At 46.2% G+C, this 14343-nt stretch overlaps 1 protein-coding gene across 1 annotated transcript in view; it reads left to right on the top strand.

The window, feature by feature from the left end:
- Window positions 1-14343, top strand: part of LOC147724808 (1-phosphatidylinositol 4,5-bisphosphate phosphodiesterase gamma-1-like) — a 731250-nt gene that overhangs the window by 701193 nt on the left and 15714 nt on the right. The window contains exon 32 of the mRNA XM_086966316.1: window positions 2173-2357. Within this exon, the coding sequence (XP_086822442.1) occupies window positions 2173-2357 (185 nt within the window). The remainder of the gene's footprint in view (window positions 1-2172; window positions 2358-14343) is intronic.

Genomic DNA, 14343 nt, shown 5'->3' with positions numbered 1-14343 from the left:
TTGAGAGCTAGGGACCCCTAGCCTAAGCAATGTCTTTGATTTGGACCTCAGAACAATGCACAAGAGTACAAAAACAAGTATACATTGCACAGATGCTCAAATATTGAAACATTTTGTGAAATTCACAATCAAATATGGGAAAAGTTTTCAAATTTTCAATGTCACTTCCTTATTTGTATATACTCTATTAATGTTGAGTACGCTGAGTATGCCATTCAGACCCCCAGGGCGCCTCGGACCACAGGTTAAGAACCACTGCTCCAGAGCGTCCACGTTTTTATTTGTATTTTTTTTTTGTTATGCATGTTAATGATCATAAGAACTTTATTAGTGAATTTCATGGTAGCCCAAAGGAGTTTTGGGGCTAAATCTGTTGGATTTTCATTGAAGAAGACTTTAATGCGTATTAGAATTTTTTCTTTTGCCACTTGATTGTTTAAAATGTCATTTATCCTCCATGTTTTCATACCAATTGAGGCTTTGGTGATACTTGATTTCACAGAGGTGCAGGTGTGGTGTAAGACTACATTGTTTCTTTTTTCGGTGTTTGATGTTAGGGGGATTGCTTAATTACACCTAAATCCTTTCTGATGTCAAACTGGGCTTTCACAAAAATAGAGCACATGGTTTGCATTCATTATTAAAGCGGCTCTCCTCGGGAGGCAAATAGATTCAGCACTTCTCCAGTTTTACAAGTTTTGGTAAAATCTGGGGCAGTGTCAGAATCCTTTTGGTGTTGTTTGGGAAAACCCGTCACTACGCCCACGAAACTCCACCCGGGCGCAGAGTAAGGCAAAGCAGCAATTTGCTCTGCGTTGCCGTACTGATGAACTATGAGGCCACTGATAGCCACGCAGGGTGGCTTGCTGTGGCTTCATAAATCAGAATGAGAGCCCTGGGTCACGCATGTACCACTTTACATGGTGTAGAAGGGATGCAGGTCTCTCATAACTAAGCCCGCAGTGATCAGATTAACACAGGCTTCTTCCTCACCCTGGAAGAACACTTAAAATAAGAGTACTGTTTTCATATAGTTTTGTGGTTCTGGATTCCAGAAACACTACTACAGGTTTTGAAGCCTCAGATTTGAGCCCCTGCAATTCTACAACTGACAAATCAATAGCTTTGAGGTAAATACAACCAGTTCTATTTGTAAATAGACTATTCTGTGTAGGAAAGGATTTTCAGGATCATTTTTGTTGCTTGAGGCCCTTCTCCACAATTGCAGCACAATCCAAACATGAAAGATGTTGTTTCCAGCACGGTAACATGCACTGCTCTGTAAGTAAATAGCAACTATCAAATCGATTTCCACTCTCTCTGGAACGCAGCATCTGCCAGTGTTGTTCTGTTTCTATTTCAAAGCTTTATTAGAAGTTATAAATCATCAAGTTTGAAGCAGCACGCAAGTACAAGCACATTTTTAAACATTCCATATGAACAGTTTGGCTGAAAAGAAAATTACAGTAAGGTGAAAGGAAAAAAAAAGTTTGGAAAAAAGGTTAGAGGTGGGCTGCGTATAGGGAAGGTGGAGTGGGTCAACCAGCTGGAGCTGGAAAATCAGTCTTTGACCACCTCCAAATGATGAGAGGACCACTTTATTTGTTGCATCAAGTACCACCTGCGTCTCTAGCAACTATGAGAGAATGTTTCTTTTTTAAGAGAAGCCCAGTTCCTTTTTTTTATGTTGTTTGATTAACCACTTGGCTGCTAAGGCATTATTAGGCTGCTCATGTAATTTCCATTGAAATCAATGAAAAGTCCATGACGAGTTACCCTTGTCATTAGCGGCGAAGAGGTTAATAACAGATCTCCACCTTGTGTTATCAGTGTTGTCATCTAGACAGTGCTGATTCCTGCCAAGCCCAAGCTTACCTCTGTTTTTTCGGTGTACTGAGCTATCCTTTCAGATCAGACATGTGAATTCCACGAGGAATGCCATGTTTTGGGTTTTATCCGCAGGGTGGTGATGAGGATTTGTCAAGAACATTCTAGGTGTATGTATTGTTCATATTAAAACTTTGCCTATCCTTCTCTTACTGATATTTATTTTTGTCACTTGAAGATTAACCATTCTGTTGGGCGATCAAGGATTGAGTAAATGTCTACTATCATTTTGATATCTTTGTTTTTCTCTTTTCTCTTCTTTGTGGCGGTGGCGCACTGATGCAGGAAGAAGACGACGAGAACTTGTACTCCTCAATCCAGCAGCTGAGGGATCGTGCTAACGAGCTTTCAAATCAGGTTTCCAACTGCGAGCGCAACAATAATTGCGATTCTAGATACCAGCAGCGGCTGGATGAATTGCGGGCAGCACAGGAACGGCTAATGGAGCTGACGGAAGTCCGTAACAGGAAGTAAGTAAAAGTGTTGGTGCACCAGAGTGGATAGTACTTTGGTCCCCAGAGATACAGTATTTGTCAACAAGATAGCCTTTGCTGAAGCCAAAATTGCAGATGACACAGTGGAATTTGAATTTGATGTTGTGGTTTAATCCGAGTTGCTGGATGGCACAGTGTAATGTGTATGACTTTTTGCTCCTCAATAAAGGTTTTGGAGGAAAAAAGAATTTCATGTCGGCTGGAAGAAAGCCATTGAAGCCCATGGAGAGGTTGAGTGTTATGTGGTTGAATTTCCTATTGGTCTTGTGCAGTTCTAGTTGTTATCAGCATACAGGACAACTTTGAAGGGAGCCCTGGTGGTGTCCCACAAAAAAGAAATTAGCACAGCGAGTACTCATTTCATAAATAGAGTTACCACAGATGAGAGGCATTTAGAGTAAAATAAAGCTAGCGATGCTTGTAATTAATGCTGTCTGATAGGATAGAAGACTGTAAAGATTGTGAGCATTACACATTGAATATTATGTGTTTTCTTGCAATTACATCCACCGCACTATAAAATGTGATGTCTAAAAGCATACCTGTAATTGCAAGCCTCCAGGTGCGTAGAATTTTCTACACTATCAGTGGGGTTTGGAGAATATGGATTTAAAGGACTTTCTAAGGGATAAATCGTTGGCTTTTTCATGGGAAATCATAACTGCAGATTGCTCACCTTTAGAATACCAGCAGGCACCAGACTGAAAGCAGATTTAAAACTGCATTGCTCCTTCGCGCTGGTAGGGGACGCTGCGCAGCTCTGCACTGACGTCTTTCTGCTCCGGAAGTTACAAATAGTCGCAGGTAGGCGCCATCTCTGTGCTACGACATCAGTTCCTCTCTCTCCTCTCCTCACCTTCCTATGAGGATCTGGAGCTCGCTCCCACATTTCTCTTGTTGGTTGACAAGTTTTTTCTCCACATTGGTCCAAAAAGCAGTGTGCAAGGGAAAATGTCCTCTCCAAAAACTACTCTGTTTAAGGTTTGTTGGGACTGTTGCAACCACATATCTGTGACAGATCCATATGATGTAAGACTCGTCCTACGACAAGGGGACCTCAGGAATCTGGGAACATGAATCGAAGCTGTATGTCGCAGAGCACTGTAAGAAATTGTGAAAGTCCTGTTTGCGCTTGAAGGAAAGGGTGTGGACCCGCTCTCGTTACAGGTCCTCATCATGGTCCAAGTCTTGCAGTAGGTCAAATCAAAAGTACAAGAAGGCAAAGCAGGATTTGTCCCAGTCAATCCACAGTCTGACAGAGAAGTAGTTCTAGGAAGCCATAGTGTATAAGAAGGAGTAAGATGTGGTTGTTGTTAAGGAAGTAGGCTTGCGTCAGACACGCTTCTGGTTAAGTGGCAGAATAAAACACATATGGAAATTTAGGCGGTGCTAAACCATCCGAAGTATGGGGGCCAGGAGATAACCATAATAGGAAGCAATATTGTCAGAGAAGCCGTATAATGTGGTCATTTTTTAGGAAGTAATCCTGCGTCTGACAAGATGCAAGGAAAGTAGCAAAAAGGAACATCTATGGAAATGTAGGCTGTGATAAGCCACACAAAGTAGAGGAGCCACTGAAAATCAGAGTTGCACCATTTTGAATGTGTAACACACCCCAACTGGTGTGACTGATTCTCGTTGGCTCCTCTACTTTCTTAACAGTGACCACATTGTACTCCTTTTTATCTTATTCCGAATCTCTTCCTTGTACTACCTGACTCTGAAAATGCTGAATGAAAATACTATAAACTGAACAAATGTCATTAACTTGGATGCCTGGCCTGTGGATTACAAAACTTATCAGCCTTCATAAAGTCCAAAAGCACAAAACACTCGGGCCTGGATGTTCCATCTACTCAGCTGTTCATAGTTCTAACTGTACCTGTACAACCATCGTGGACAACTACTAAATTTGTTAGCAAAACTTTGCCGGAAACCAAGGACTTATTTCTTACCAAATAGCATATGAATACCTTGGAATGTAATGTATGCTTCATCCCTTCTAGTATCATTGATTTAGTGGACCCCAATGTGGATCGGAGCGCATACCCAACGCCTTAGGTAGTAGGGTGTTTTGGGGTTGTATGTGCTCCTCACTGCTATCCTGTAATTATCAAACTATCAGCATATTACATCCTTTTTTACTGTTATTATTTTATTTAGGACATGCATCTTCATTTTGTCACTGCTACCACTGTATTAGTAAGCTTGTCTGCCCTAGACGCTGGAGACTGGATGGCAGCATTGGTCCGGGGGAACCCTTATTTCTGGGTAAACCATTTCCAGAGGGATCCACTCCCTTGTGGCCCAACTGTCTAGGAAATGCTCCTGCCCCCAAAGAGCAAATAAAAAGTTTGGGAGTCTGGCTGGACAACAAACTAAATATGAAAGTCCAAGCTCAGAAAGTGGCAGGTTGCTGCTTTGGACTGTTAAAGATGATGAGGAAAGTCTTTCCAATCCTACCTAGGAAGACAAAAAATCTAGTGGTCCAAGCGTTGATTCTCTCCCGCTTGGACTATGCTATTGCTCTCTATATTGGATCACCAAATACCACAATATTGAAACTTCAGGCAGTGCAGATCTGTGCTGCCAGACTGCCCCTGGGTATCCCCCGCAGGGAATCAGCCCGAGGAGCTATAGGCTTACTTCACTAGTTGCCCGTAGCAGAGAGGATACAAATCAATGCCCTCTGTGTCACCCACAAGATCATGACCTCTAAATGTCCGGAAATACTTCAGTCAATCATGGTCCCCTATCATCCTAATAGAGCACTACGATCTGGAAACAAACGCCTGGCGACCATTCCGAAAATCCGCAAGTCCAGAAGTGGAGGACAGCGATTTTCATATGTCGCTTCCAGAAGGTGGAACACTCTTTCGGATCAGATTGATCTGGAAGAAAACCACCTGGTCTTTCGTAAGTGGCTAAAAACACTGCTATTCCCATCCAGCTAAAGTGTGTACCTACAGTCCGGTTCCTCAGCGCTGGGAGGCCTTATGGTAGCCATGCGCTTTACAAATACCTTTCCATTCCATTCCATATCCCCATCCTGCAGGCCCATAGGCGACACCAGTGAATCACAGTGGGCCTCGAGTATTTTCAGTTTGCTTTGCTTCCTTTTGGCCTCACATATGCCCCATGAGTGTTCACAGAAGTGATGGTGTCGGTCGCCGCACACCTTCGGAGGTTGAGAATGCCCGTGTTCCCTTACCTCAACAACTGACGATTGAAAGCACACTACCATCAGAGGAAGGCTGTTGCTGGTGCTTATAGACAACACTGGTCATGCCACTTTGCTCATAAACTCTGGGGCATATTTACAAGCCCTCGCCGCCACCGGAACGTCATTATTTTTTTATGCTTAAAGTGGGCTGTGCATTTTCCATATTTACAAGGTGACGCTAAGCCACCTTGTAAATATGCCCTGTTCCGCCGTAGTCCTCTAAGGCAATGGGGCATGCAGTGGGTGTTGCTGCGGGCGTTGCACCCCAACAACCATTGCTTTTTGACACTGCCCCAGATTTAAAAGATTGAGGCAGCGCCAAAAACGCCATGAAATACCAGGCATTAAAATGGCGATATGTGGAGAAATTATTATTTCTCCTCGTTTTTTGCTCTTTCCATGTGTGCTGCATTTTGCAGCACACATAGAAGGTGCAAATTGCCATTAATGATTGTTTATGTGCAGAAAGGGACACCTTTGCAGCGCAGGCACCCTTGCAACAAGGTGCCCAGGGTGGTGCTAGACAGCTTTTTTTGTGCCAGCGCTAAGGGAAACACAGGGGTGCGCCGTATGTTTTGTGAATACGTGCATCCCTGCATTTTTTGTGAATACGTGCATCCCTGCATTTTCAAACTGGCAGATCACAAATGCAGGTGCATCCCAAGGTGGCACAGGGCATCTTCCACAATGGGAAGAACACTAGCCATATGTATAAGGATGTAATATGATGATGTTCAGCCTCTGCGCGCCCAGGGACGTGGCATCCATCATCTTGGGTCTGGGAGCCCGCGGGTGGGCCAGGCCACCAGCGCTTCCTCTGCAGCCGCCTCTAAGCCCTCCTAGGCCCACCTTTCAGCGCCACCATTTGCCAGTGGGCGGCAGGATTCGCCACCACCTCCCCCACTGGCTCACCATCACGTCGGACAGGTGGGTTTTGCAGATAGCCCGAAGGGGCTACTCCCTCCCCTTCGAGACTACCCCTCCATCAATGCCACCTCAATTCCATCAAATGGCGGAGGATCACCTGGCCCTTTTCCAACAGGAAGTTGTGGCTCTCTTGGCCAAGGAAGCCATCAAGCGAGTTCTGCCCCAGAAGTAGGTCGTGGTTGTCATTCCTAATACTTTTTGGTGCCCAAGAAGGACAAAGGCCTGCGTCCTATCTTGGATCGCAGGAGCGTCAACCGTTTCCTCCGGAAGGAGAAGTTAAAGAGGTTGACACTGGCTCAGGTCCTGTCTGCCCTTGACCCTGGAGACTGGATGGTAGCATTGGACTTGCAGGACACTTATTTTCACATCCTCGTCCTGCCGGCCCATCGGCGTTACCTACGGTTCACGGTAGGCCACAAGCACTTTCAGTTTACCATGCTCCCCTGTGGCCTTATCAGCGCCACTCAGATGTTGACAAGGTGAAGGCCGCTCACCAGCGCAGATCAGGGTTCCAGTCTTCCCCTATCACGATGACCGACTGTTGAAGTCAGGCTCGCCCAGGCTGTCGTCTTCCACCTCCTAACTACAGCCAACCTCCTGCATTTGCTGAGGTTCACCATCAACCTGCCAAAGTCACACCTGGTCCCCTCTCAGAAGCTCCTTTTCATCAGAGCGATTCTGGACACAGCACAGTTTCGGGCTTATCCTCCTGAGCAGCGAGTCCAGGATATTCGGGCTATGATTTCACTCTTTCAGGCTCTATCCCGGGTTTCGGTCAAAATGACCATAAGGCTACTGGGCCTCATGGCCTCCTGCAGGTGGACTATTCCAGGTGACATATGAGGGCTGTGCATTGGGACTTGAAGTTACTGTGGGCACAGTATCAGGGAATTCTTTCCGATTGCTTCCAGGTCTCGGAGGGCACTGCACCACGAACCAGGATTGGGTCAATGGCAGGTGCCTCTCCCTTCCCCAGCCAGAGTTCACAGTGGTGACAGATGCATCACTTCTGGGGTGGGGCGGCCACATGGGAGAGGCGTAGACCAGAGGCCTCTGGTCTCTGGCGGAGTCCGGGCTCCACATCAACTACTGGAGCTTTGGGCGATACATCTAGAAGTGAAGGCATTCCTTCTTTCTGTCTCTGGAAGTGGCTAGAACATCAGGGCATGTCCATGATGGTTCAGCACCTGGCAGGTTCTCTGAACGCCAGGGCGGACAAACTCAGCTGCCGGAGCATGATGGATCACGAATGACGTCTTCACTCGGAGGTGGTGCCAGGTCACTTTCAGCGGTGGGGAGAGCCTTGGTTAGATATATTCGCCAACGAAGAGAAAGTGCAATGTTAGCCGTTCTGCGTGTTGGAATTTCCAAGGCAGGACTCGCTCGGCGACGCTTTTTGTCGCAAATGGAGTTACGGTCTTCTATACACCTTTCAGCCTATACCACTTCTACCCAGAGTGCTGAAGAAGATCAAGCGCGACCGGGCCCCAAGTCATTCTTGTGCCTCCAGACTGGGTTCGAAGAGTATGGTATACACATGGCCAACGATCCTCCGATCAGACTGCGCCTTCGGGAGGATATTCTGTCGCAGCAGCAGGGGACAGTCCTCCTCCCAAACCTGTCCAGCATCCCCCGCCTTGCGTGGAGATTTAGCGGCGACAGTTGAAGCTTTCGACCTTCCTCCCGAAGTCTGTAACGTTATCTTGGCAGCCAGGCGTCACTCTACCAAAACGGTATACGCCTGTAGATGGAAAAAATGTGTGGCATGGTGCACAGCAAAGGCTGTGCATCCCCTTTCTGCACCCCTTTCAGAGGTTCTCCTTTTCATTCCTTCTTTGGCCGAGCAGGGCTCTGCTCTGGGCACTCTAAAAGGCTATCTTATTTCAGCCTTCCTTCGGCTTCTTGACCAGCCTTCTCTTTTCAAGTCCACTATTGTAAATCGCTTCCTTAAGGGCATTATTCACTTGTTTCCTCCAATTCCTTTCATAATGCCCCAGTGGTAATGGTAATGGTAATGGTAAAAGTATTTCTAAAGCGCTAACATTCATCCTAAAAGGATATCATGGCGCTAAGATTAAACAATGTACAGAGAGCTGACACAGGTCGATGATAATTTTTAATGAGTATTAATGAACAGCGTGGTTTTAAGTTTTTTTCTAAAAGTAAGGTAACCATCAGTGAGTCTTAAGTCTGTCGCTAAGTTATTCTACAGGTTTGCAGCTAAATGTGAGAAGGCACGGCCACCCGTCCTAACCTTCTTTATTCGGGTGGTTACCGCTCTTGCAGTGAATTGGGAGCGAAGATTTCTATTTGGTACATAGAAGTTGATTCTATTTTTTAGGATAGTCAGGCCAGTATCATGCAGTACTCTGTGGGTGATGCACAGCATTTTGAAAGAGGCTCTTTCTCTCATTGGCAGCCAGTGTAAGGCTCTCAAACAACTTGTAGCAGAGTCATATTTTATTTTGTTACATACGGCTTTTGCTGCCGCATTCTGAACAAGCTGTAGCTTTGAAAATAAATAATCCGCCATGCCAACGAATAGGGAATTCCCATAGTCTAGTCTACTAATTAATAGTGACTGGACTAAGATCTTTCTACATTCCAGGGGAATCCAGGGAAACACTCTTCGTAGCATTTTCAGTAGCGCGAAGCGTTTACCACAAATAGTTGTTACGTGGTTTTTCATTGACAATGCATTGTCAATATGGACTCCCAAATTCCTCGCCGTCTGAGTTGGTTTAGGGGGTGTACCGAGAGTGTTGGGCCACCAGGTGTCATCCCAAAGTTGTTGGGAACCGCCGAACAATAGAATCTCCGATTTATCGGCATTTAATTTCAGACAATGATTATGCATCCAACTAGATAATTCCGTAAGGCAGTTGAGCAGTCTGTTTTTGGAGTCTTCTTCACCATTTAAGGCAATCATTAGTTGTGTATCATCTGCGTATGAGCAGATGTTGACGCCCCACTTCTTCCCTATAGTGGCTAACGATGATACATAAAGATTAAATAATGTTGGGCTTAATGATGCCCCCTGTTGTACACCATACTTGATCTTTCGAGGTGTGGAAGTGTAGCTGCCTAGTCGGACAGATTGCGATCTGTCGGACAGAAAAGAGTTCAACCAAGTCAGGGCTTTTCCCGTACTCCAGGTTCAAGTTCCAGTGGGACTTGAACCTGGTTCTGACCCATCTTATGTGCACTCCTTTCGAGCCACTACATATCTGTCCTCTTAGACTTCTGACACTTAAAACTGCCTTACTGGTTGCCATCACCTCTGCTCGCAGGGTGAGTGAGCTTCAGGCTCTTTCTTTCAAACATCCTTTTCTGGATGTTCATCTGGACAAGGTTGTCCTTCGAATTAGGCCTTCTTTCCTTCCCAAAGTGGTTACCTCTTTCCACTTAGGACAGACCATCACTTTGCCCACATTCTTCCTGCCCCTGCATCCTTCTAAAGAGGAGGAGTGGCTCCTCCGTCTGAATCCAAAACGAGCGCTTTCATTCTATCTAAATCGCACAAAACAAATCCGGGTGGATGACCAGCTCTTTGTTGGCTATGTGGGCGCCAAGAAAGGTCGGACTGTGCAAAAACAAACCATATCTCGATGGGTCATTCTTAGCATCAAAATCTGCTATTCCTTAGCGAAAAAGGAACCTCCAGTGGGGTTGCGTGCCCATTTCACCAGGGCGACGGCAGCTACTACTGCTTTGGGAAGTGGAGTCCCCCTTCTTGACATCTGATAGGCAGCTACGTGGGCTTCATTTCACATGTTTACCAAACACTACTGCCTGGACAGCCAAGTCCAGAGAGATGGCTTCTTGGCCGTTCAGTTCTCCAGGACTTTCTTGTGTGAACTTGATTCGCAGACCCACCTCCAGGGTTGGTATTGCTGGGGTATCTATTCTAAGGTGAGGAATCCATAACTAATTGTCTCTTTCAGATTAGCAAGTTACTTCCCTTCGGTAACAATATATCTGTAAGAGACATAGATTAGTTATGGATTCCTCACCACCCTACCCTTACTCCCCGTTCTGCGAACTGACTTCTAGGGTAAGGGACTTCCCTTCAGGGCCCTAGTTTTGTGCACAGTGGTCAGTGTCTTGCATGGCTCTGCGCTTCTGGCGTGGAATGTCAAGTAAAGAACTGGCATCAGCATGCAGAGCTGGTGTCTAAGTAGATACCGCTACGTCATTCCGGCAACCACAATGTCAACAACGAACGTAGAGTCGACTGACGCCACCTAAAAACACGCAGGGATACTGCTGAAGAAAGATTCTCCTTATCCAGTCTGACGCCTTCGGGTAATTCTAAGGTGAGGAATCCACAACTAATCTATGTCTCTTACTAAAGTAACTTGTTTGTCGGGTTGCGGAGGTGGCACTTATACACGGCTACACTTTTGTCACAGAGCAACACAATGCTACCTACTGGTGTGCAGGAGCAGTGCTGTTTTTAATCTCCCTGATCCAGTCTAGTGTCTGGGGATATTCAAAAGGTGAGGAATCTGCAGATAGAGCGTTACAGAAGGAAAGTAACTTGCTCTTTAAGGTACTGCTATGTAGAAGCATTCTCCCCTCTGCTGATGTACGTGGGGTGTATCATATGAAGTGAAGGAGTCATCTTATTGGAAAAGGGTTTACAGGTACAGAATGAATCTAGCAAAAGTTTTAGGCATGCTTAAGTTATGACTTGCTACTAGCCCCAGCAAGTGGATGTAGAAGCTGACACCTAGGAAAGGTTTTACTCTTTAACAAGTTTGTGGCTCAAATAAACTTAGAGTTTGACATTGACACCTAGGAAAAAAAATAGTATTGATAGAAGTAGAAGCAGGTCAGCACATTCATAGAATCTTTGCTGTATGGAGATAGTGTTAGCCCCTCATACTTGTCTTTTCTAGTTTTTCCCACATTCCTACCAACTTATTATTTTACTTATACTGTCATTTTTTTCTCACTTTAACTCTTGCATGCGTTCTTACAGTACCAGATGCTGCATTACAATCACCAAATATTTAGACCCGTATCATTTATTAAATGTCTCACCAAAATTCAAAATTGATTGAAAAACAGACAACTAATAGTGATCAGTCCTGATGCTCAATTCGTTTCCCTTTCCCCAAACAAAAAAAATCTAAGTTAACTGGCAGCTGGCTTAATACCTTACAAGAAACTAAAACAGCGAATTGTGTCATATCAGTACACTTTATAGTTGATAAAAGCTTATACTTAGAACCATGCATCAGAAGCCTCTTTAAAAGTGCCCTCATAAACTGCAAACCATCCATCACAAAAGTGTATCTTAAGGATGCTGTCTAATCTTTAGTACTATCTCATAATACCTAACTACAGAACTCAATTTGTAGCTGGTCGCTCTAAAACATAGATGTAAACTCAAAGGGTGATATGGCATGCAGTATCATTCCTAACCCCTGACGAATCCAAATCTGACACTACCCTACTCCCATTTCTCAATTAGTAAGATACTTCTTCAGATCAGCATGCCTGATACCAAAGGCTGTCCTACATCCACCTGCTCACCCCACATATTTTTTTTTTTTTTAAACCTTTATTAGTTGCGCACAGTACAGAAGTGACAAAAAACAAGAGAAAAAGAAACATGACAGCGGCAGCATCTGCTATACAGTAAAGCAAGTCACATGGTACATTCAATAGAGAGGTAACAGCTGCACACAGTTCATTGCAATACAGGCATTGTTTCATGTGTACATCAATGGGCTGCCAGAGCGCCAGCATCTTCCCTGCTAGGTATTGCAGCTATTCTCCAGTGAAGGGATATGCGGGGCGAATCACAGCGCTAGGCCGTGCCCAACGTCCCCCTGCTCCAGCACCGATTGCAGCTCTGGGTGTATGTGGCTATCTGTGTGTGCGTCCACCCCTCCTATCCCGGGATCAGGATGGGCGCGGGAGGTCCCTCCCTACCCCATTGTCTCAAGGTCTTCAGGTATCCCCAGTCCCTCACTATCAATGTTTAATCATCCGTCATGGCCACCCATTGCATGTTAGGCGGTGTGAGTACCCCCCATCATGTATGAAGTAATATGGTGAATGCAATGCACATTGTCTATATGCTCACAGGCCCGGGGTCAGCTCGTCATCTCCAGAGGATTCGCTCAGTGTCGCCTGGGACAGCCAGTATACCTGCAAGGGAGACCAGAAGTCGCTAGGCGTGCAGCGGGTCGGCAACAGTTCCGCATATACACCATGTTGGTCCTGGCAGTATGTGAGGTCGTCAAGCCAGTCCTTAAATTTTGGCGCTCTCCCCCTTCCCCACCTGCAAGCTATCCTCCGCTTAGCAAGGAGCAGCGCAATGTCGACAAATTTGCGATCCGGTTTGGGCACGTGTTTGGTGTAACCCAAAAGCATCACTAGTGGCTCCATGGGCAATGAGCTAGCAATCATTATCTGGAGTGCGGCATGTACCTGTTCCCAATACGCGTGTATGGCTCCACATTCCCAAGCCAAGTGGAGGAAATCCGCGCCGCTCGCTCGGCATCTCACACATCTATCATCTTCCGAGAGATGGAACCTGAGTTTCCTGACTGGAGTATAATAATAGCGTTGCACAAACTTGTAATGAATTATTTTCAGCCGGCAGCTGGAGGAGACTCTCGCAGTGCCCGAGCAGCAGTAGTTCCACTGCTCATCTGTGAGCGCAGAGGGCAGTTCGGAGTCCCAGTTAGCACGAGCCTTTGACGACATCGACGGGCGTTGCCCACGTATAGCGGCATACAGTTTGGACACTAAGTGCTTGCCATCCGATACGAGCATGGTATGCAATGGCAGCACCGTCCCAGGTTCTTCCGGGAAGTTGGGGAGTATGTCTCGCATGCCCTGCCTGAGTCTGATATAGTAAAACACCTCCATGGGCGTCGGGGGGGTAGCCTGGAACATCTGATCTTTTGTACGGAACGTCCCTTCTAGAAATAGGTCACCCCAAGTATTGAGGTGTATGCGTTTGCACATGGACCGAAATCCGGTTTCCGTTAGAAGTGAAAGTTTCGGATGGTACGCAAGGGGCAGTGCCGGGGAATAAAGTAAGGGGGCGTCCAGCAGTTTAGTTACTCTCCGCCAGGCATCAATAGTGCAGGTAACAGTAGTAGCAGGCGTCTCGACATCCCCAGTTAGTCCCATCAGCATGCCCTTAAGCGGGAGCGGATGAACGATCCAGTCCTCGGCAGCGATCTGTGGCATGAAGGGAGCGGGATTAACCCAATGATAGGAGTGTTGAGTCTGAGCGCTGAGATAGTATAATTCCATATCGGGCACATCGAATCCGCCCCTATCGTATGGCTGCGTCAGGACCCTCCAGCTAATGCGTGGTTGCTTTCCGCCCCAAAAGAGGCGCAGGAGCTCAGAACGAAGCCGTTTAAAAAAATAGGCCCCTGGGTAGTAGGGAATGTTTTGGAATAGATAGAGGAACCGGGGGAGGACGACCATCTTAATCAGGGAAGCTCTCCCTGCCATTGAGATTGGTAGGGCCCGCCAGCGGGATACATTGTCAGTCAGCTGCGAGATAGCCACCCCATAGTTTGACCGAATAGTGTCGTCCTTAACGAGCGACACCTCTATGCCCAGGTACCGCAATTCGGAATCACACCACTCCAGGGGGTAATCCAACGGGAACCGAGCTACTGAAGGTGTGAGGGGGAAGAATTGCGACTTCTTCCAGTTTATATGAACCCCTGATATGCCGCCAAACGCCACGAACTCCCTCAGCAGCGAGTTAAGGTGGTCTTGTGGGTTACGCACGTATAACGTGACATCATCCGCATAGAGCGAAATACTTAT

The sequence above is a fragment of the Lissotriton vulgaris genome, chromosome 4_1, assembly GCF_964263255.1.
Source record: "Lissotriton vulgaris chromosome 4_1, aLisVul1.2, whole genome shotgun sequence".
NCBI classification, from domain to species: Eukaryota; Metazoa; Chordata; class Amphibia; order Caudata; family Salamandridae; genus Lissotriton; species Lissotriton vulgaris.
This window is presented reverse-complemented; position numbering and strand designations above follow the sequence as displayed.